Below are 25258 nucleotides of genomic sequence, written 5' to 3'. Positions count from 1 at the left end.
TTAATTTCTTGCTGTTATCCTTGCCAAACATACTTTCTTCCTAACTGTGAGATTTTATCCTGGGTAACACCTCACCATAAAAAAAACATTTTATTTTATTTTATGACCATTATATTCAATAACAGCCTCATTATTTGATAGTGAATGGTTATTCAGGATACTCATACAAGAACAATATGTACAAACTCTGCTAGGAAAATTGTGTGCTAAGATAAATTACAACATACAAATGATATAATTTACGAAAAATGTTTTCCCAAAGGTATTACACAAAGTGTCCAATTGAAATTCCATAGAATTTCATGACAGATCTACATTCACCTAAGCAAGTAGAGAGCATTCCATTACACTCCTAGTCAATGACAGAATGGCTTTGAGATGCCTGGAGATGAGGAAGTTATGACAGTTACATCAGAAAACACTGATCTGCTGTGGTAGCCATAGTACTAAGTGCTTGTCCACTGATCAATGGTGCCCCAAGATGGTAATTGCATTGTGTCATTTCATCACTGTACAGAGACGTGTTCTTCAGCCCACTCTGTGCTTGCTGACCATTGAATGCTCATCTATTCTCATCCTACTTTCCAGCATTTTCTCCCATTGCCTTGTATGTCTTGGCAATTTAGATGCTTGTCGAGGTGCTTCTTAAAAGAATGATGAGAATCACCATCTCCACCACTCCCTTACACAATGTATTCCAAATGCCAACCATCCACTGGGTGGGACAAAACGTTGTTCTCAAAGTCCTCTTTGAATCTCCTACACTTTGATACAATGCTTTCTGATTTTACATACCTCTACTATGGAGAATTACTTTTACACTCTATACATTAATCTGTTCCCTCCACCTCCCTACTCTTATTCTTTTTCACTCCCAACCTGTCTCGGTATTCCTCAAAACTGAGGTACTGCATCCCTGGCAACACCTGGGTGAATCTTCTGTGTATCCTTTCTGATGCAATCATATCCTTCCTTTATTTGAGTGATAGTACTCCAGTTCTGGATTAATTATGTTTTTTAAACTTATGCCATAACCTAGAAGAAGGCAATGGCAACCACTTCTGTAGAAAAACTTGCCAAGAATGGTCATGGAAAGAACAGGATCACCCATGTCATATGACACAGTACATAACAAATGAACGGACCGTAACCTGGAAACACAAGATACTGCAGATCCTAGAATATGTAGAAAAAAAATACAGCTGAAAAAACTCAGCAAATAAAGCAGCATCTGCAGCAGTTCTAGTGCAGGGTCTTGACCCAAATGTTCAACCATTCCTTTGCCTTCCCTCAAGACCTGCTGAGTTCTTCCATCAATTTGTTCTTTTATAATATGCAGTAGATACATTGACCTCCCCACTCTTATATTCTGTTAGTTCAATAGTTGATCTTATGGTCTTATTTTGCAGTTGTCTTCAGATTATGTAAACTGTAATTTTGGTTGTTCAACCTATTGAATTATACATACCTATTAGTAGCAGGTTTATTTAAAATTCAACCTTCCATTAAATTAAAGTTACAGTGATATGAATCCAGCCAAATGTACACAAGGCAATTGGTGCTTTTCCTGTCACTGTTCAGTAAAACAAGCTGCAATTTTAATGTCTTCCCCATCACCGAGTGTGTGCAGCCACACCATATAAAGTGCTACATTTCAATGATGGTGACTTCTGTGAAACACTGCAGAACGCCAGTACCATGTAAAATTATACTGAAGTTACAACATAGCAAAAGGCTATTCAGCTCAATTCCTCAATGCTGTTGGTTATGTTCCATATGTATGTCCTTTCTACCAGATTCATCTAATCTACTTTGCATATTAATTCACCATCATAAATTTATCCAGCACTCCCTTAAAGGCATCAAAACCATTTGCGTTCATTTGCTCCAAGAGAGAGAATTTTGTGCATTTTAACCACTCTGGGTAAAGGTGAATCTTCTGTGCCCACACTGAAATGATAATTGACTATTGTACATTTATTAATGGTAGATATTAATATTCCCACAAACTGTAAATGTCAACTGTGTCCACCTGATAAAATTAGTTCAGCAAAGAGACACAACTTTCAAAAGGCATCAAAAATTAGCAATATTGTACCTTTTAAAAAAATATGGGGGACGTCACATGATGACGTAGGATCGAGACATGAAAATCCAGCTCTCCCGTAAAAAAAACTAATAAATTAATGTTTAAGTGAAGAAAAGTAAGTAAATATTTTCTAAAAACCACGTCTAAACTACTCAGGATTTTCCTTAGATATGCCTCCTAAACAGACAAAGAAGAAAACTTCTACTTTGAAGACAATACAAGCTGGGCCGGCCACCATGAAGAAGCCTCGGACTCAAGGGCATCTTACCTCCGGCGATACAGAACAGAAATCGGCGGCAACATCAGCAGTCTCCAAGAAAGAACAACAGGAACTGTGCGTGCCCGCAGGAAAGGGCATGCACAAACATGAGCAATTTGAACTACAAATCCCAGCTACGATTGGAAGCGGAAGTGAAAATGAACCCGAGGAGGATTTGAATTCTCTGGGACATACAGATGAAGATGAAGAGGTAAAAGAAGAACAACAGGAAGAGGTTGGAAGTGGAAGATTCTCTGGAGACATAAGAGAAGCTTTGGCGCAAATAATGCATGAATTAAAAGAAGATATTAAAAATATGAAGACTATGTTTGATAAAATGGTGAAAAAACAGGAGAAAATGGACAAGAAAGTTAAAAAGCTGGAAGAAATAACGGGAGACACTATTGATAGAGTGAATAAAATGGAAGATAATATTCTAGCCTGGACATCAGAAAGAAAACGACTGTTGGAAAAAATAGACGTGCTTGAAAATTTTAGTAGACGAAATAATATTAAAATTGTTGGTCTTAAAGAAGGAATAGAGGGAGAGGATCCAATAAATTTTTTTCAAAAATGGATCCCGGAAAATTTGGAAATGGAAGAGGCAACCCAGTTGATTGAAATCGAAAGGGTCCACAGAGCCTTAAGACCAAAACCTCAACCTGATCAAAACCCACGACCAATCTTGATAAAATGCTTAAGATATCAAGATAAAGAAAAGATCCTGAAGGCGGCTGCCCAATGTGCCAGAAAGAGAAATGAGCCATTGATGATAGAAGGGAAAGCAGTTCTTTTCTATCCTGATATAAGTTATGACCTTTTGAAGAGAAAGAAGGAATTTAACACAGTGAAAAAGGTTTTATGGGAAAAGGGTTATAAATTTATATTGCGCCACCCGGCAACACTGATAATTTTTTTGGATGACGGAAAAAGAAGATTTTTTACTGATCATCGGGATGCAGAGGAGTTTGCACAAGAACTCCCAAATATTTGCTAGACACAGTGAAGATTTAAAAGTGAAACAGATTAAAGATGAAGACGGGGACACTGAAGTGAGTTGATGGACATAAAGACAGAAGAATATTTAAATATATTTTTATTTATATGATACAGGGGGAGAAAGGTAAAAATTTGAGAAATATTCATCGAGAGTAGTGATATTATTTTTTTCTTCTCTTATATATACTTTTTTCATGTTACGGGGCAGCAGGGGGAACTTCGGATCGATCGCTATGGGATTCACGTGTGTGATCATGGTGTTTGCCATGACCCGCACAACGGAAGGGGGTAATGTGTTTTTTTTTTCATTCACAACATTAGCAGGGGTTTTTTTTTGTTTTTTTTTTCTTTATAATCTGTTTTTCTTTTATCTTTCTTTCTTTGCCTGGATGATCGGAGGGGAGACACATAGCAACATGGAGAATTTTAAAATAATTCCCCAAGGTACTATGAGAGTTGAAATATTATGTACTATTATAGACTGGAGTAACCCCGTTAAAAATAATGACTAATTTACTGAATTTTTAAAGTTTTAATGTTAATGGGCTTAATGGACCAGTGAAAAGAAAAAGAATTTTAACATACATTAAGAAAATGAAAATAGATATGCTTTTATACAAGAAACGCATTTAACAGAGATAGAACATCAGAAATTAAAGAGTGATTGGGTCGGAAATGTTATAGCAACTTCAATTAATTCAAAAGCGAGGGGAGTTGCAATTTTGGTCAACAAAACTTTACCAATTGAAATACAAAATGTATTAATTGATTCTGCGGGAAGATATATAATTATACATTGTCAAATCTTTTCAGAACTATGGACTCTTATGAATGTTTATGCACCAAATGAAAACAATGTAAAATTTATACAAGAGGCTTTTTTGAATTTGGCTGATGCACACGATAAAATATTAATAGGTGGAGACTTTAACTTTTGTCTAGACCCAGTTTTAGATAGGTCAACAAAGATTATTACAAAACTAAAAGTAGCAAAATTAACTTTATCATTGATGAAAGATTTAAATTTGATTGATATATGGAGAAGAATTAACCCAAGAGAAAGAGATTATTCATTTTATTCAAATAGACATAAAACTTATTCAAGGATAGATTTTTTCCTACTATCAGCGAATATTCAAGACAGAATGAAAAATATGGAATATAAAGCAAGAATATTGTCAGATCATTCCCCCTTGATAATGACAATGATAATGATGGATAAGGAGGAATCGATTTACAGATAGAGATTTAATTCAATATTATTAAAACATCAAGATTTTTGCAATTTTATGAAAAAAAAACAGATTCAGTTTTTTTAGATACAAACTCACATTCAGTTGATGATAAATTTATATTATGGGAAGCAATGAAGGCATATTTGAGAGGCCAGATAATAAGTTATACTTCTAAAATTAAGAAGGAATATATGGTAGAAATAGATCAATTGGAAAAAGAGATTACAAAATTAGAAAAAGAATCTCAAAGATATATGACAGAAGAAAAACAAAGACAACTTATTAACAAGAAGTTACAATATAATACACTTCAGACATACCGAACAGAAAAAGCAATTATGAGAACTAAACAGAGATATTATGAACTAGGTGAAAGATCACACAAGATTCTTGCTTGGCAGTTAAAAACAGACCAGGCTTCCAAAACGATAAATGCAATTAGAACAAGTGTAAATAAAATTACTTATAAACCTTTAGAAATCAATGAAATTTAAAAATTTTTTTATTCTGAACTGTATCAATCAGAATCACAAAATGATATTGTTGAGATAGAAAGGTTTTTTTATCACAAATAACTCTCCCAAAATTGAATTCGGAAGAACAGAAAGGATTAGATGCGCCTTTTACATTAAAAGAGGTTGAAGAAGCTCTAGGATCACTTCAGAGTAATAAATCTCCAGGAGAAGATGGTTTTCCGCTTGAATTTTACAAAAAGTTTAAAGATTTATTAATTCCTCCTTTTATGGAGCTAATACACCAAGCGAAAAGAACGCATAAACGCATAAACTTCCAGAATCTTTTTCGACAGCTATTTTAATAGTATTGCCAAAAAAAGACAGAGATCTTTTAAAGCCAACATCATATAGACCTATTTCTTTGTTGAACACAGACTATAAAATAATAGCAAAGATTTTATCTAATAGATTATCTAAATACTTACCAAAATTAATACAGATGGATCAAACAGGATTTATTAAAAATAGACAATCGGCAGATAATGTAACTCGGTTACTTAGCATAATTCATTTGGCACAAAAGAGGGAAGAAATAAGTGTGGCAGTTGCTTTGGATGCAGAAAAAGCATTTGATAGATTGGAATGGGATTTTTTATTTAAGGTATTGGAAAAATATGGATTAGGAGTATCTTTTATAAAATGGATTAAAACCTTAAATACTAACCCCAAAGCTAAAGTGGTGACAAATGGCCAAATTTCAACATCATTTCAATTAACAAGGTCAACTAGACAAGGTTGTCCATTATCACCTACTTTATTTGTGTTGGCGATAGAACCATTAGCTGAATTAATTAGAACTGACTCAGATATTATGGGTTTCAGAGTTAATCAGGAGGAATATAAGATTAACTTATTTGCTGATGATGTTCTGATTTATCTAACTAACCCATTGCATTCGTTGTGTAAATTATCTTCTAGATTGGAAGAATATGGGAAAATATCAGGGTACAAAATAAATTGGGATAAAAGTGAAATTCCTTACTAAAGGAGATTATAGTCAATGTCGATTAATAACTCAATTTAGATGGCTGATAAATGGTATAAAGTATTTAGGAATAAGAGTTGATAATGATATAAAGATTTGCCATTATTAAAAAAAATTCAAGAGGATCTTGATAAATGGATGATGTTACCAATAACATTAATAGGTAGAGTCAATGCTGTAAAAATGAATATATTTCCTAGATTACAATATTTATTCCCTAGATTACAATATTTATTCCAAACACTACCAATACAATTACTGTAGAAATTTTTTCAAGAGTTAAATAAATGTGTGAGGAAATTCCTTTGGAAAGGTAAGATGTCAAGAATATCATTGGAAAAATTGACATGGAAATTTGACCTAGGAGGGTTACAATTACCAAATTTTAAGAATTATTATAAAGCAAATCAACTTAGATTTATTGCATCTTTTTTTGATGAAGATAAACCGGCATGGATTAGAATAGAATTAGACAAAATAGGAGAAAATATACCGGAAGATTTTATATATAAATGGGAATCTAAATGGATACGGGAAAAGAAAGAATCTCCTATACTAAAACATTTGATTGATTTATGGAATAAGATAAATGTTGATGATGAGATAAAGAAATCTTTATTAGCAAAGAGACCTTTAATTCAAAATAAACTTATCCCTTTTACAATGGATAATCAATTTTTATATAACTGGTTTCACAAAGGGATTAGATATATAGGAGACTGTTTTGAAGGAGGTATATTATTGTCATTTGACCAATTAAAGAATAAATATAAAATATCAAATAGCACTCTTTTTTGTTATTTCCAATTAAGGGCTTACTTAAGAGATAAACTGGGTCAAACAATGTTATTGCCGAAACCTAATGAAATAGAAACTTTAATTCATAAATGAAAAATTAAAAAAATTATTTCTGGTATGTATAATTTGATTCAAAAACAGGCAATTAAACTAGGAATTCATAAGTCAAGACAAAAATGGGAAACTGATTTGAATATTAAAATTGATGAAACAAGTTGGTCAAGATTATGTCTTGACAGTGTGACAAATACAATAAATGTTCGACTAAGATTAGTACAATATAACTTTTTACATCAAATACATATTACACCACAAAAAATAAATAGATTAAACTCAAATTTATCTGATCAATGTTTTCGATGTAATCAAGAAATTGGTACTTTTTTACACCCTACTTGGTCTTGTTTTAAAATTCAACCTTTTTGGACAAATTTAAGAGTTTTACTGGAACAAATTATTGGAATACAACTTCCACATAATCCAACATTATTTTTACTAGGCGATATTGAAGGGATAAAATCAAAATCCAAATTGAATAAATATCAGAAAGAATTCATAAAAATTGCATTGGCAGTAGCCAAAAAGGCTATTGCAGTTACTTGGAAATCGGATTCATACTTAAGTATAGATCGTTGGAAGAATGAAATTTTTAGCTGCATTCCACTTGAAAAAAATACTTATAATTTAAGAGATAAATATGAAATATTTCTGAAAATTTGGTGCCCTTATTTACAAAAAATAGGATTGAATATATAGGTGCTCTGAAGATAAAATTATTGGTTATCTGGGGAAAGAAATAAATATACATATTAAAGCTATTATGAACTCCATGGAGCATGTGGGGATCTTCCGATATCCAGGCATTCTTTCTTTCTTTTTTCTTCTCTTTTTTCTATAGGGATATGTCAGGGGGGAGGGGTTAAGGGGAGGGGGGAAGGGTTGATAATTTTTTTTCTTCTGTAACCTATTTGAAAATTCAATTAAAAAAATGTTAAAAAATATATGAAATAAGGACTCAAAAATTTCAATACCGATCACATAATGGTCAGTATGAGGCACCAATACTGCTGCGATTATTTAATTCGCATATCAGTAGACCTGATATTAGAAGATCCATTATATAATCAGTTAGCTGAGAATTAAGCTTACATTTTATGTAAGCCAAAAATATACAATTTATATAACTAAAGATACAATTTTAAGTCCAGATCTATGGAAAATGTTTGCTGCTGGATCAGTGAATCTGATGCACATCTAATTGCAGTGACTAAAGTTGGGAAATGAAAATGTGTAACAAAATACATGTAAAAGTGAAATAGTTCCAGGAATTATAGAGCTCCTTCAACTGTGTTGAAACAAACATAAAACATATAGATTTAGAGGAGAGACAAGAATAAAAGAATCAATGCAAAGTTTTTTTTTCTTACTGTTTGACATTTGTTTAGGAGTTAGAGTTCCAACATAACATTTTTACACTGTTAATATGTGTAATAAAGGACAACAAATGTCTGCCTCATGTATTACATTACTCTATGCTTCAATATTTATATATGTAGTGCAATCTGCTTCCATTAAGTTGCTTTGTGATATGTCACACTCTGTGCATCACAAGTGTATTCTGGTGTGAAATACGAGATGTTTTAAGAATGTAAACTGGTGTACGCATTTCTTAGAACATTGAAAAGGAGTCTACAAAAAGTATGATGTTTCTGGGGAACTTTTAAGACAACATGGCTTTGTACTGAAATGTCATTTGAGATGATTCCCTAAGATGAACTCCTAACTAGTTTTTCTAGACTAAGGATAAGCATAAAGGAGTTAGAGAGCTAGGGTGTGACTTGCACATCTCTTTGAAACAAAAAATATTTTGTATCACTGGGAATATATCACTATTACCTGATACATTTATCTTTATACCTCTACTTGCCAACTTAACTCAAATTCACCTCAACATATATTCCTTAATGTATGCAACTAAAAGGCAGTTTCCTCACAACGTAAAATATTTTGAAATCATTAAAAAATGCCCAAGGGAAGTATTTCTATATGCTGATAATAAATGACACACTAAGCTTTCAGGCCAGACCTTGCTGTCTATTGGTGACTTTTCTGAATAAAATCACCAGTGTTAGTCATTTCATTAGGCCTTCAACACACAGTTCAATGCAGAAGTGCCAGGCTTACTACAACAACCTATTTGATAGCTAAGTGCTGTCCTGCTGAAGTTTTATTGACTCCTGAGTCAGGATCACAGTGGCTATGGATCAGATATGCAAAGGTGATGTCTTTTTAAAGTATTATGTTGCTTCACCTTAAGGTATTTGTGTACAGAAGTATTTTCAGGTAAATTGTAGTGAAATCAATCACATTACCATATCAACTTTTCTTTTTATTTTGAGTTCAAATGGAATTGCTTTTAATTTACTGTGAATGATCGAGATATTTAAAAACTATAAATATCTCTCACCTTTTTTTTTACAACTTGTGTGGTAGAGTTAAGGCTTTGCCAATGGTTAAAGCTTTCAGTATGGTTTTTAGGAGTAGTGTTTGCTCATTGAAAGATCTGTTACTACAGAAATCTTATCACTAAAGTCTTACATGCTTAGTGCCAGTAAAACATAGAAAATGCACTTTTCATTAATACAGTACACATGTTACATCATTTTAAATAAAGGACTCCTTTATCTGTTGTTTTCATAAAGCCACACATTTGCAGTGGATGAATTTCTCTTTTAAAGTAGCAGAAACTGCTAATACATACTGTATAAAGAGAATGTTTGTCCAAGTACTTACATAATATCACTTCCGGTATTGCATAATTTACTTGCAGTTCAAACACTTCAAATTGAGTTGAAGTACCTTGAAATTATAGGATTGTTAAATTTTGGAAACTGTTGTGGGTATGCATTAAATAACTCTGTTAGAAATCATTTCTGAATCTGTGCTTCTCAGCGGTGTATGTCATGTTTGAAATTGGGATTTAAAATGAAAAAGTAGCTACTGGTACAGAAGTTTCTCCACATATGTGCTGGGCATGCATATATGTGAAGGAAGAACAAAACATGCAAGGAGTGTGTGGTGTAATTTGCTTCCAAAGTTCAGTTCCGTTGAAGGCAATATAACCAAAGTTTGGAAGTAGCATACTACAAGTGCAACTACACTGTATGCTTAAGGCAAATGTCTCTTGGCAAATTTTCATTCAAGAATATTTAAAGAATGTTTTTGGAAGTATGATAGCCTTGTTAGTTTATCTACAATATGCAAATACACTTAGGTCAAATGTCAATATGAGCTGGCCTCAAGACAATCCAGCATGAGCCAGTGGGGATTATTACAGGTATTAAAGTACTGAGCAGGAAAAATATTGAACAGGGAAAGCAATATGGCAAGCTTACAGAATAGTCTAATGATGCACTTGTTCACAGCATTAATTCCATTTTTTCTTTGTTTTTCAGATTACACTAATAACTTGAACTCAAGAAAACAAACATCCAATAAATTATGAATGTTGAACAAGATGACATTGCATCCACAGCAGATGATGATAGGTCCAAAGTTTAACAGGGCGATACTCGACCCTTTATTTGTGCTGCTGTTGGCTCTACAACTTCTTGTAGTGGCTGGTTTGGTTCGAGCGCAGACTTGCCCTTCCGTGTGCTCCTGTAGCAACCAATTCAGTAAAGTGATCTGTACGCGACGGAACTTGAGAGAAGTGCCGGATAGCATCTCCATTAACACACGCTACCTGAACCTGCAAGAAAACAGAGTCCAAGTAATCAAAGCTGACAGCTTCAAGCATTTAAGGCACCTGGAGATTCTACAGTTAAGTAAGAACCACATCCGGCAGATTGAGGTTGGAGCCTTCAATGGCCTGACAAATCTCAACACCCTGGAGCTATTTGACAACCGCCTTTCCACCATCCCCAGCGGAGCTTTTGAGTACCTATCCAAACTGAAAGAGCTGTGGTTGAGGAATAATCCCATTGAAAGTATACAATCTTATGCTTTCAGTCGAATTCCTTCTCTAAGGAGATTAGATTTAGGTGAGCTGAAAAGACTTGAATATATCTCAGACAGAGCCTTTGAAGGTTTGTCAAATCTAAGATATCTGAACCTTGGTATGTGTAATCTTCGGGAAATCCCAAACCTCATGCCTCTGATAAAATTGGAGGAACTGGAACTATCAGGGAATCGGCTTTCATTAATCCGACCGGGCTCCTTTCAGGGTTTAACTAACCTGCAGAAGCTGTGGATGATGCATGCTCAGATCCAGGTGATTGAGAGGAATGCCTTCGATGACCTTCAGTCACTAATAGAGCTTAACTTGGCACACAATAACCTGACTCTGCTGCCTCATGACCTCTTCACACCTCTTCATCACCTAGAGCGGGTCCACTTGCATCACAACCCATGGAACTGCAATTGCGATATCTTGTGGCTGAGCTGGTGGCTGAAGGAGATTGTACCCTCCAACACAACATGTTGCGCTCGTTGTCACGCTCCCCCTAGTTTAAAAGGGAATTACATTGGAGAACTGGACCAGAACAAATTCAACTGCTATGCTCCAGTAATTGTAGAGGCTCCCACCGATCTCAATCTGACCGAGGGAATGGCTGCAGAGTTGAAATGTCGAGCCTCCACCTCCATGACCTCAGTGAGTTGGATTACTCCCAATGGCACAATTATGACTCATGGAGCATATAAAGTTCGTATTTCTGTGCTGAACGATGGCACGTTAAATTTCACAAATGTGACTGCGGAGGACACGGGATTGTATACATGTCTGGTGAGCAACTCTGCAGGAAATACAACAGCTTCAGCCACTCTGAATGTGACTGCTACAGAAAACAGCACTTTCACTTATTTTACAACTGTTACAGTGGAGACTATGGAGCCATCTGTACAGGTGCACACGACGGATGATAAATTTAGGCCTACACCTTTCAGCGAGTGGGATACAACATTTGTAACGACCTCCTTGACTCCTCGGAGCACAAAGTCAACAGAAAAGACAATCACTGTTGCTATTACAGATGCAGGAGAAAATCTCATACCTGGCTTGGATGAGGTGATGAAAACTACAAAGATTATTATTGGTTGCTTTGTTGCCATCACACTAATGGCGGCGGTGATGTTAATCATTTTTTACAAAATGCGCAAACAGCATCACCACCAGAATCACCATGCTCCCACCAGGACCATCGAGATCATCAATGCGGAAGATGACATCGCAGGAAGTACTGCTGTGGAGAGTCACCTGACCATGCCCACGATAGAGCATGAGTATATGAACCATTATAACTCTTATAAAGCTCCTTTCAACCACACTACCACAGTAAACACAATTAACTCACTACACAGCTCTGTGCATGAACCATTATTGATGCCAATGAACTCTAAAGACAATGTGCAAGAGACACAAATATGAGGGGGGGGGAATAAAATACACAAATTTACAAATGACAAACAGGACAAGGCTGATTCTACTGTTTAAAAGAAGTGTCTTTAAAGAGGTTTATTTATTAAAAATAATTCTATTGTGATCTAAAACAGAGACAATTATGTGTATTCCAAACACTGATTTGACATGATGCTGCGCCCAATAATTTAGTCATCACCATGTTTTTCATAGGAGATTTTGATTCTCTAAGGGACTATTCAGATATTTTGTAAGGATTATGTTTCACATGGGGTTTTTATGGTGAATTCTAGTGGTGAGATTCAGTCTGTTTTGTCTCATTCTGTTATTTCATGACTCTTACAACCGGTAATGACAGAGAATGCAGTATTAGAGGTAGATTTATATTAAATCTTTTATTTTCCATGTATCATCTTGTTCTATATTTACAAACAGAATCATTCTGTGAAGATTGCTTGTAAAAAAAATCAAAAAAAAAACACATACCCATGATCTTTTAAACAATTCTAGATCCAGAATTTGTAGTTAAGTACTAAATAAGATTATAAATAAACTATTGTTGGTTTTCAGTACCTTCAGATATCAAAATTAATGGTTCTGAAGTTGGAATTTGACACTGTATTTGCAGTATTCTGTAACATATTAACCCAGTTCAGAGGGAATCAATACTTCAAATTTGATTAGCTCAATTCTAATTTAATTGGTATAATAACCACATTATCTTTTTTTTCTCATTTTGTCATGTTAACATAGCACAAGGCTGTGGAGGTATGGCAAGCAGTAACAAATGTTTTGGGAAAAGAAAGATACAAAGACAGATATAATTTCCTGTTACTACGTACCCAATGTACATTGCATGGGTACTCAACACATAATTGTCAGGTTTTTTTTGAGAAGAGCGTTCAGCACATAATGCAGGACCCAATTGAAGATTATGAAGCTTACTTCACACTAAAGGTTATTCCACTGAAGACATATCATCTGGATAAACTGTCACATCCAGAATCGAAGATTGTGCATGGAATCTCCTTATCAAGGGATTAAAAATACACCTAATTCTTAAACAGATTACAGGTTGTGTTAAGAAATGGCACACTGATTGTCGTAATATGTTTTGATTTATATGAATGGATTGAAAAAGGTTTTAATCTGTATGTCCATTTTATTGCATAATATTTTCCCCCCCAAAAATCTACAATACATTTGGTTTGCACATAAGATGGGAGTTTTACATTGTTCCTGGGTCAACTTCCTGTCTAACAGTATTAAGTGAGTGGTGAAGTGCCGCCTCATGTTAACAAGGGGAGCATATTAAGCATCATCTTGTCATCAATGCCCGCATGCAATGAACAAAATAATTAAATACCATTCAATGTTTCCAGTTCATCTCAAGATAAGTAATGACCACCACATTTAAAGACACTGGGGATTAGAAATTGAACCCTATTAAAGTGTATTTATATTACTTTGAACATTTCCTATCAAAATGGGGATAACCAATCTTCATGTTAATGAAGTAAAAGTATCAGTTACCAGTCAATCATTTCTCTTTCCTTCTCCTTCATTATGTGATTATCATTCTAGTCATATTGTTTACAGTATTTATAAACTTACGATGCCCTTAATGGAATAAAATTACAGCTTTGTCTTTGAAGAATATCATTTCATCTGAATAGATTTGCATTAATATTAAGAGTTCATTTTTTAAGATGTTATGATGTGTGATCCGAGCTTCCAAGATTTAACTAAAAACTCTTAACACCTCATTTAAAAATAATTTGTAATGTAACCAATTAACCATATTTGCCAGTACTCCTGGGAAGAACATTCTGTCAATTTATGATGTAAAAATGGTATAGAAATGCAAGTTGTTGTGCTTCCATTGTGCTTCTGTCGGAAGTAGCACCTCATACTTAGGTCCTGATATTTTGACACCTTGGTAAGTTTTGATACGATAGCAGTGAGGAACCAGTTGGCCTTTGTTTTCACTCTCTTTGCATGGATCCAATTTATACCAATACTCTAAGAGATTAAAAAGTCCTAGTCAAGGTCATTTTGAGCTTGTAATTTAAATTAAATTATCTTTTTTTTTTGTTTGGCAGGAAAGCCTGAGGAATATTGCTTGGTATTTTGATTTCAACATCTAAAGAAGCTAAAAAGCACATTCAGGTATTCGGAGAATCAGGCCACATTGCAAATCAGACCTGAAGAACTTGGGGTCAGAGATATGCATAGAAAGGCCAATTATCTGAGTTTCTTTGAATTAATAGGGAAAAAGCTATTGGGCAAGAACAGAGGATGATCATATCCATTCCTTTGGAGGAGTAAGGGAAGAATAATAATTATAACAATGTTTGGAATGTATTTATAAAATACCTGTTGCATTAAATTTCCAGGAAAATAGATATTATGAAATTCTGTCTGCTAATTTCAGAAGACATAGTTAAAAGAAGACTAGTTAGTCAAATAATTTTTTATAAATTTATATAAAACTGAAAACTCTCAAGTCTAGGATAGCTGCTCATGCATTATACTGTCAGTGTTTGACACAATTTGCATCATCAAGTGAAACCTGATACAAAAATGTAACTAAGCAGTTCTCCATGGTAACAGTGGCCCTCAAGCATTACCTCTTGAAATATTATTCAAAAGTATGCGTAATTATTGCAAAATAACTGCATGCTTAGATTTTGGAAAAAAAAACAATCACAGATGAAGCGACAGAGCTCAGACCATAATAAGAAAATAAAAGTTAATAGCACTAGCATGTTATCTTAAATGTGTTAAACCCTCAATTGTAGATGCTTCTAAAAATCTCACAGTTTACTCAGTGCTATTTGCTAAGATGATTGGAAATATATAGGAAATGATTTTGTTTTTGTATTTCCACTATCACATTTACCTTGTCATATACTTAGTGGCCTCGTTATTAGGTACCCCCCCTACCTAATAAAGTGGCTGCTGAGAGTATGTCTGTGGTCTTCCATTCCTGTAGCCCATCCACTGCAAGGCTTGAGGAGCTGTGCATTCAGAGATCCCTTCTGCACACCATTCTTGTGACACTTGGTTATTAAATTGCTGTTGCCTTTTTACCAGCTTGAACCAGCGTTGCCATTCTCCTCTGAGCTTTTTCATTAACAAGGCTTTTTTGCCTACAGAACTGCCGCTCACTGAACATTTTTTTCTGTTTTGTGTTTACTTTTGCACCACTCTCTGTAAGATCTAGAGACTGTTGACTGTGAAAATCCCCAAAGATCAGCAGTTTCTGAGGTACTCAAACCACCATGTCTGGCACCAGCAATCATTCCACAGTCAGTTATTCAGATCACATGTCTTCCCCATTCTGGTATTGGTCTGAACCTCTTGACCATGTCTGCATGCTTTTATACATTGAGTTCCTTCCACGTGTTTGGCTGATTTGATATTTGCGTTAATAAGCAGGTGTACCTAATAAAGTGGCCACTGAGTATAGATGAACTATTCCAGGAAGATGGCGGCGCGCTCGAACGCAGCGGCTTCTCTGGGTCCAAACCAAGATGTGATTATTTGTAATTTATATCTTTTACACAATCGCTGGTTATCAAGAAAATCGAGTACCGCAAGTCTACCCCACTACTGAGCTGCTGGATAGCAACGAAGCTGGACTTGTAGCTTCAGCTACCCAGGGAAAAAGGCATCAATGGTGGTGTGCGGAAGACAGTACGGGTGATTGTCTTGGATGTTTTTGTTGTGATCACAAGACCCAGTTGCACATTGGTAACATAGAATACTGTGAGTCCAGTTTGCTGGTTCACTGGATGAGACCGGCGCCGGGGGAGCTGCATGGCCTTGGTTGAGGTGCGAATCAGGCTTCATTCATGCCTCGTGGTCGCCAGGCTCAAACATGCCCCAGGGATGCCTGTTGAGGAAGGAGACACCAGAGCTGGCTGTGTGCCACTGAATTCAGTGGTGGGTTGCAGGCTAGCCCCTCCCGTCTGTTCTGTCCTCCAGTATTCGCTCCATGGAAAACAAGCTGGACTGCGTTCATCTGCAGCTATACTGCCTGATATGAGGATCTGCTGCAGTCTGTTCTTGCAGAAACATGGCTCCAGGACAACATCCATGCACCATCAATCCACAGACTATGACACTCAAAAGCTTGGGCAATATTATTATTGTTTTTATATAATTTTTGTAACTATGTTTTTGCTATCATAATTACATATGTTTTTTGTGCAGTGTGTGAATGTTGGTTCTGTGTTTTGCATCTTGGCCCCAGAGGAACACTGTTTTGTTAGGCTGTATTCATGTGTATGATTGAATGACAATTAAACTTGAACTTGAATTTAATTAATGAAAGTTGGAATTCCTTGTCTGTTATAAATCAACTTTTCTGTCCACTGGTAACACTAGAGAGCCATAATTCTGTCTCCATTCAAGTTCAGGCTGAATCTATAATACAGTAGGAATAGAAAGACTTGAATCTGAAGGATGTTCTCAATGGGTAGAAAGCTGAGATCTGGGGATCACTGACTCAGGACATTGGGGTATGCCATTTGCCACTGAGGTCTGGAGAAATGCTTTCACACTGTGGAGAGAATCCTATGGGATTCTTTTACACCACAGCTTGTGGAGGGCAAGCCGTTGATTTTTTTTCAAGGAGTTAGAATCTTTTTATGCTAAAGAAGTTAAGGGATGAGGGTTAAAGGCATAAACATAGTACTGAAGTGGCTGATTAGCAATGATTGTGTTCAATGACTGAAGGACTAAATTTATTTTAATTATAGAAGTTAGTTAATAAGATTCACCATCAATCTCACCAACTCCAGAATATAAAAGTATAATTCATCCTGCTCTTTAGCACTGTTGAAAACTTGCAACTTCTGCATGTGACTAAACTACCATTAGTCACCATGGCAACGGAGCAGTTAGCATGACAATATTAGAGCTCAGGCTGTCGGAGTTCAATTCTGATGTCATCTGCAAGGGGTCTGTACGTCCTCCTGTGGAATTCATAGGTTTTCTCTGGGTACGCCTGTTTCCTCTCACAGTCCAGAGATGTACTGGCTTGTAGGTTAATTGGTCATTGTAAATTGTCCTATGATTAGATAGGGTTAAATTGGGTGATGCTGGGTGGCACGGCATGAAGGACTGGAAAGGCCTATTCTGTGCTGTATCTCAATAAATAAATAAACAATCTGAACAGCGAATTTGGAATAATGATTTATGATCATGAATTTTCTTAGTGATTCTAAGAACTCGTTATCTGTCTTTGGCTCCATCCTTTTAATGCAATATAATTTTCCTTCAATTAAGTACATACATTATGGGCTAATGATTTAAGTTATGAACCCTTTTCTGTTTATGAAATATGGATGCTTCATAATGCAGTACTTGAAGTATTCTGTTTCACTAGTGGATCTCAGTCAATTAAAATGGTCATTTTAATGAGTACTTATACAATATAAGGCATTGATCTTTGAGGCTCAAATTAGTGTTGAATAATTTTATTTTGTGAACTGCTCCCAATACATACTGAAATAAAGAATAATAAGCACATAATGAAAGAACATGTTTAAACCAGTGGTAGAATAAAGCAGGATACAGAACACACCATCAAAATGGAGCGAATCCTGAAGAAGGGTCTCAGCCTGAAACATTGACGATTTGCTCTTATCTATAGATGCTGCCTGACCTGCTGAGTTCGTCCAGTGTTCTGTGTGTATTGCCATAAAAATGAATGTATATATAGTTTGTGCTAAGGATCCATTCAATTAAAAAAACCTGTCAAATCTTCTTAATGAAAAAAGGAGAAAAACCTACCTTTCTGCAATATATCTTTTGTGTTGCCAGGGAATTTACAAAAGCTGGTAAAATTGATATAGTTACCTTTAAGATACATGGTAAGTGGAATAAGTATGTCTGAGAATTTCTCCTCTCTGAAAGAGATATAAAAAGGCTGGCTAAAGGTGGGAAGACTGATTTTATGTTGCTGAGAAACCTTTTTTTAAAGGTCTTAAATGACAAAATGATTCAGTCTTTCACAGCTGAAGTTAAATTAGAAAGTAATTTATGTTTGAAGCTATTTGCCTGCAATTTCAGTGGCAGTTCTTCCCCCAACCTTGCCTGCACAGCCCACCATCTGCCACACATATCAGCAGTGATATAAAAAAAAAGTCACAGCGACTCTTCTGACAGCACGGTAAATCGGAATATGTTTCACTTGCTGGGATGAATAATGTGCAGAACAAGTGAGAACACCAAAAATAAAAGCTGCTTTGCATCATTACTGCGAATTGCCAGCTGAGGTCAATTACAGGACAACAATTTAATGGCAGTGATATAATGGACCTCTATTGTACTGAAAACAATGTGAAGTTCAACACAAATTGAACAGTAAACCATCTTGTTCTCATCAGTAAAACAGCAGAATAAACAGATTTCACACAACTGGGATTTATCTATTCACATGACTTCTAAATGATTTTCACTGGAAGAACCTTTCACTACAAATGCTTAAAATATTATACTAATCTGGTATGACATGCCTACAGTACCAACTTTTCTCCCTCCCATAATCCTTTGACAATTCCAAAATCTCCCAGTTTCCTGCCCAAATAATTTAGTGAAAGGTTTGCAAGGAGAGAGCTGGTTAATGTCAAGGGCTCCACCACCTGTTTCTTGATATGAATACTGTAATTTGCACAACCCTGCTGTTCCTCCTTCTAATCTATTGCTAGCTGCATCTTTGCTTGGTTTTCTTTGTGCTTCCATGGTAGTCTATATCTTTAATTACTGCTTTTCACAGGAGTTGCAACAGGAACACTACTGGAGCTTAACCAGCTGCAAAGTACGGATGAACATCTCAAATAAAATTAGGTATTTTCATCATATTTTGCTTCTCTATCTGTTCACTTGTGGCACAATCAAGTTTTAACCTGTCTTCTGAAAGACGACAGCTCACTGCACCACCCTCTATTCCACTACATTGGAATGTCAGCCGGGATTTCTGTGTTTAGATCACTGTGTGGGACTTGACCTCGATCCTTCTCATCGGAGGTAACAAAGCATAGCAGAAACAGCCAGCTTATGTGTAGTGATACGCCTCACTGATTCTCACTGGTTGTTGCAGGCATGATATCCATTCCCAAATCCAATAACAAAAGCTGGAAGTAGATATAATCCAACCCTGTAATTCTCACCCCCCCCCCCCCCCAGCTTGATGGTACAACTTGTTATTGGCATCTAGTCTCTCTTCATGCTAGTCAACGTTCTAAAAAAATTCAGCAATTCAGTGCAAGGCAAAACTAGCAGCAGTCCCTAGGAAGTCACACTGAACCATTGCTGCAATAGAAGAGTCTTTGCACAATATCAAGTCAAGGACAATGTAAACTCAGTTGGGAACTAGGATATAGAGTAGAAAAGCTGTAGTGAGAGGGTCAGAACCATAACTTGAAGTATGTTGATCTCCAGGGTCATGCCAAACATCTAGGAAAGGTTGTTATTATCCAATCTTACGAGAGCAATAGTCAAAATGGTGTTATTGGGTGTCACTATAGTGAGGGATGTCGGAACCCTATTAGCCTGGTTTCAAGTTCTGGACTTTACAAACCTGACCTGTGGCTCCTTCCAGTTTCAACACAGAAGTTTCTTCCATTAATTGTGAAGTCTTGTTTCAGCATAAGTGGCAGAAACCTAATTCAGGTGATGAATATAACAGTGAATTTTATGGAAATGACATCTCTGTACACATTTGGAAACTACTGCACAATTCCAGTCGCATCTTATGCATAAATCAACTGGATGCACAAAAGACGGAGAAATAATTTGATAGTCTTTCAGGAAAGAAGGGAGATACAATAGTGTTTGGATTTCAGTAAAATTCCATCCTGTTGCACAAATAGGCATTGTACAACACTCAGGACTTTATTGTTAAATATTTTCAATCACAAAATGCTCAGTATATATTCCAGGAATGAGTGGAAATAGTATCTTTCCAATATGTTGAGGAGTAAGCACCTGCCTGCCTGTCTCAGCCAGCAGACTGCGAGTCACACCAGTAAATTCATTTGCTTTCTATCAACATTAGCTAGCTCCATTCCACAGATGGAGTAGCAAAGCTTTTAATATTCTATTAAATTAAATACTAACAAATTTGGAAGTAAATAAAATAAGCACATTATTGATGAATGGTTTGTACTTTTGTTACTAAGTATGGAATGACATTTTCAACAAGTCCAAAAGCTGTTCTCTTTGCATTTTTTAATGAGACTGTTGACTCTTTGAAAACTCGATGAATGTTTTGCATTCCAATAATAAAATTCACTACACTAGCCAAAAGATGAATGAAGGAGTTGTGGATAAAATTACTTTTCTTCTGGATTGGCACTGCAAATTTGGCAGATTAGCATTCATGGCAATTGTACCCTGGCAGGTGACTTGCTAGACTGCTGAGCAGTCTTTCCTCTTGATGTGGCTAATGCATATAGCAATGCCCAGAGAATTTGATTGTTTGTATTTGTCATGCTAACTTCTGTCTGATACTCACCTTGAAACTCATTGAGTTTTCCAAGGTATTGGTCTCAGCTATGAAACCAGGTTTCATTCATTTAAAATTAGCATACAAGACCAATGCCAAATATCCATCTCTGAAGACACTCAGTGGCCGGTGGTCTAAAGACTAATTCATAGCTGGTTTGAGTTTCAAGCATCAAGTTTTGAAAGCATATGCTGACCTATTTCATATGTCTATGCCATTTAGCTGGGTGGATTATTCCTTTATAAGTATTCTATTATCTGTGCTGATGAAATTAGACCATCTGATAACTGTTTCCATTAACACACAAAAAATGCTGGTGGAACACAGCAGGCCAGGCAGCATCTATAGGGAGAAGCGCTGTCGAAATTTCGGGCCGAGACCAGTCGACAGCGCTTCTCCCTATATATGCTGCCTGGCCTGCTGTGTTCCACCAGCATTTTGTGTGTGTTGCTTGAATTTCCAGCATCTGCAGATTTCCTGGTGATTGATTGTTTCCAATATTCTATTTTCATCTCCTAAGAGTGCCTGGCTTTGTCTATCATATGGATGCAGCTTTTAGTCACTCGACCTGTTATTAATGGAAGTTTAGTATCTGAGAATCGGAATGTAGTACAGTACAGGACTGTGATTACCTAATTAGGCTAATGATGCCTAATTACACTAATTCCTTCTGCTTGCACATGGTCCATAATCCACCATTCTCTGCATATTCATGTGCCTATTGAAGCACTGCTTAAATATCTTTGTCATATCTGCCTATACTACGAACCCAGGCAATGAATTTGAAGCATTTGCCATTCTCTCTGTGTGAAAATTATTTTTTTTTGCTCCTTTCCTTTGAACTTTCTCCTCTTATTTAAATGCATGCCTTCTATTAGTAGATATTTTGACTCTGGTAAAAATGTTGGCTGTCTATCTATGCCTCTCATAACTTTATAAGCATCTATTATGATTCCCCTCAACCTCCATTGCTCCAGAAAAAAGTAACAGAACTTTGTCCAAACTCTCCTTATAGCACATGCCCTCTAATCCAAGAACCATCCTGGTAACATTCTGCACCTCTCTATTCCCTCCACATTCTTTCTACAATGGGGAAACTAAAACTGAACAGAATACTCCAGGGGAGGCCTAACCAAAGATATAAATTTGCAACAAAATTACTGATTCTTGGACTTCAATGCCTTGACTAATAAAGACAAGTATGTCAACTTGTGCAGCCATTTTCAAAGCGCTATGGACCTGGGCCCAAAAATCCCTCTGCATATCACACAGAGACTCTCGCTGTCAGTACCCCCAGCTCAACTCTGTCTTTTTGTGTGTTTCCCCCAGCTGTCAGTCTGTGCTTTTGTATTGCCATGTGCTCCTGCTCTACTCCGACCCCTGTATTACTGAGTACTCCGTCTCTCATCTGTTTCTCATTATTACCTGTATTGCTGCCACCTGTATCTCATTGTGCTCATCTGCCTCTCTGTTTATTGCTCAGTTTAGTTCAGTCCTGTTTTCACCTGTTGGTTGCCAGATTGTGCCAGAGAATTTTCCTGAGCCTTTCCAGCATTTGTACCTGTACTCTGTCCGTCTGAATATCAACTCTGCCTGTTCCCCGATTCTGGTCTTTGGATTTCTCTGGATGTTTTGATCTCTGCCTGAACTTCGATGCCAACTTTGTTTGAACCTTGGGATTTGTTACTCAATTACTATCACTGCGTGCACAGTACTGGGACTGTGATTGGATCCCTCCCTGCTCCATTGTCCTGACACTTGGTTAGTTTAAGCAGCAATGCATTCAACCTTATGCCATTAAAATATTAAAAAAGCACAATACATGCTGTTTTTAATTTGCATTGAAATCCACTTTCTACATTGCTTTGGTCATGAGGAATTGTTCACAGTAGTTTTAGTCATTGTAAAATTTCCTTGCTCCTCTGGGAACATGAGGTGAATTATTCCAAGGTCATACACTTGTAGTAGGATCTGATGAAGGAGATTAACACTACACATTTGAGTTAAAAGCCTGTTTCAGAAAAGTTGGATTCCTCCACTCCTTCACTACTTCACAGTCTATTATTAAAGTGTTCCACCAGATCTTTTTGGGACTCTGGCACAGGAGACTTCAGGTACTGGAATGTGGAGCAACAGTCAAAATGCAGACAGTATTGGTTTAGGAAATGGTGAAGGCTCTTCATTTGGAATGTTCTGGTTTGAGAACCTACACTTGTACTGGACCAATCCAGATGAAGGGTCCAGGTATGAAACATTGACTGCATTTCCCTCAACATACGCTGCTTGACTCATTGTATCTCCAGCATTTTGTCTGTTGCTCCTTGTGGTCCTGCTGTGTTTTCAGTTTTGATATTCATTCCATCTAGTTTACCTTCTGAATATGACACTAAGGGCTATATATTAATTTTATATACAGCTAGGTACTATAAGTATGATCCAGTTTGCCTTTCAATGGGAACTTTTGATTAATGGAGTGGACATGGAGAGATTCAGCACAACCACTGTAGCATCATGGTGCTACCAATCAAATAAAATAGAGGAACCTCCAAGTATTGCTGCTCAGTTGTGTGAAATGTGAGCTTCAAAGCTATTCAGTCAATGATTTTATCTTTGTCTATGTTCAACACCTAAAGCACGTTGTTCCATGAGAGCAGCAAGGTCTATATTCTTTCCTTAACTCCCTCTGGATGGTTTCTTTGACATTTGTTACACTCAGTAAGTGGCTGAAATTGCCTGTTCTAAATGGAGTTCAATAAACAGATGTGTTTTTTAAATTAATTTGACATATACATTGATCCATAACAAGATATAGAATAGAAATTCCTTGGAGGTTTAGGCACCTGTCATGTAAATAGACCATCATTGGTTGAAGCTTAACTGTTGAAAAAATCATTAAGTGCTTAATGATTACAGGATATACAGTATGCCTAAAAAAATGGTAGATGGATTTGAATCCATATGGTGGGTGTGGTATTGCAAATTGGGAGATCAAATGTAAGAGTAAAGTATACAGTAAATGGTAGGATCCTCAGGAGCAAATCCATAGCTCCCTGAACATAGACAGAGTGATAAAGAAATTGCATGGCATACTTGCCTTTAACAGTTGGGGAACTGAGTATAAAAGTTGGAAGTCATGTTGCAGCTATATTTAACTTTGTTTAAGCCCATTTGGCATATAGTGTGCAGTTCAGGCTGCCACATGGCAGAAAAGATGTGGAGGCTTCTCAGGGGACAAAAAAGAGGTTTGCCAGGTGTCTGAGGGATAACTTGATAGAAGTATATAAAAATATGTGAGGCGTGGATAGGGTAAGTAATCAGAGTATTTTTTCACCAGTGTGGAAATGTCAAATACTAAAGGGCACAGATCTATGGTGGGAAGCTAGAAGTTTAAAGGTGATTTATTAGACATTTTTTTTTAATTACACTGAGACTGGTGGGTGCCTGGAACACACTCCTGTGGGAGCTGGTGGAAGAAGAAGCATTTAGACAGGCTCTTGACAAGGTATAGAATAGAAGGATACAAATCATATGGAATTAGTTTAATTTGGCATAATGGTTGGTGTAGTCATCATGGGCTGTGGGGCCTGTACTCTCTATGCTCTGTGAAGTGGTATTGGAAGCCCAGCATTGCCTGTTGAGATGTGGCGAAGTGCAAGGTCAGTATATTCATCAGCTGCAATGAACTGTGCCTTTGGCTTCAGAATCATGAAGAAGGAATTGGTCCCAGTGCACATGAAAGAAATGCCTGGTCACCTACAGAATTATTGGTGTTGTAATCTCCAACAGGTCAAATAAATAGGTGGAATGGAACTCAATAAAGGGCAAACATGTTCATTGGTCGTCAGCTTCATCATTACCTTGGTCGCAGTTATGTAAATGTTACTTGAGAGCACATCTTTTGTGTTCACCCCTTTTATGGATACCTGCATGTGCTTTGGTCTTAGGTTGATATTTTGCAGTGAAGGAAATGTATACATTGATGTTATAATAGCTTCCCATGATCTTCAAGTGAATTACATACCAAGGGGTGATTGATAAGTTTGTGGCCTAAGGTAGAAGGAGTCAATTTTAGAAAACATAGCACATTTATTTTCCAACACAGTCCCCTCCTACATTTACACACTTAGTCCAGTGGTCGTGGAGCATACGGATCTTGGACCTCCAGAAAGTGTCCACAAATGGGTGATTGATAAGTTTGTGGCTTAAGGTAGAAGGAGATGACTTATGCAGCTCTCGTTATATGCACATGCAGGTCAACTCTTTGAGTGATTAAGTGTGTGAATGTAGGAGGGGACTATGTTGAAAAATAAATGTGCTATGTTTTCTAAAATTGACTTCTTCTACCTTAGGCCACAAACTTATCAATCACCCCTCATAGTAGATGATACCATCAATACTATAAACCTTCACCAGAGTGCTGTTTCTTATATCTTCCTGTACT

The 25258-nt window shown here is 36.4% G+C and overlaps 1 protein-coding gene across 16 annotated transcripts in view; it reads left to right on the top strand.

The window, feature by feature from the left end:
- LOC140729646 (leucine-rich repeat-containing protein 4C-like) overlaps window positions 1–13956 on the top strand; it is a 1048826-nt gene extending 1034870 nt beyond the window's left edge. For 15 of the 16 annotated variants that reach the window (XM_073049655.1, XM_073049659.1, XM_073049656.1 and 12 more), the window contains one exon: window positions 10336–13956. In XM_073049655.1, the coding sequence (XP_072905756.1) occupies window positions 10386–12308 (1923 nt within the window). In that variant the 5' untranslated portion in view covers window positions 10336–10385 and the 3' untranslated portion in view covers window positions 12309–13956. Of the gene's footprint in view, window positions 1–3340; window positions 3401–10335 lie in introns of those variants that run through there. The other variant, XM_073049663.1, reaches the window with a different exon arrangement.
- The last annotated feature ends 11302 nt before the right edge of the window (window positions 13957–25258 follow it).

The sequence above is a fragment of the Hemitrygon akajei genome, chromosome 6, assembly GCF_048418815.1.
Source record: "Hemitrygon akajei chromosome 6, sHemAka1.3, whole genome shotgun sequence".
Taxonomy (NCBI): Eukaryota; Metazoa; Chordata; class Chondrichthyes; order Myliobatiformes; family Dasyatidae; genus Hemitrygon; species Hemitrygon akajei.
The sequence above is the reverse complement of the archived record's forward strand: the minus strand, read 5'-3'. Positions and strand labels throughout refer to the sequence as shown.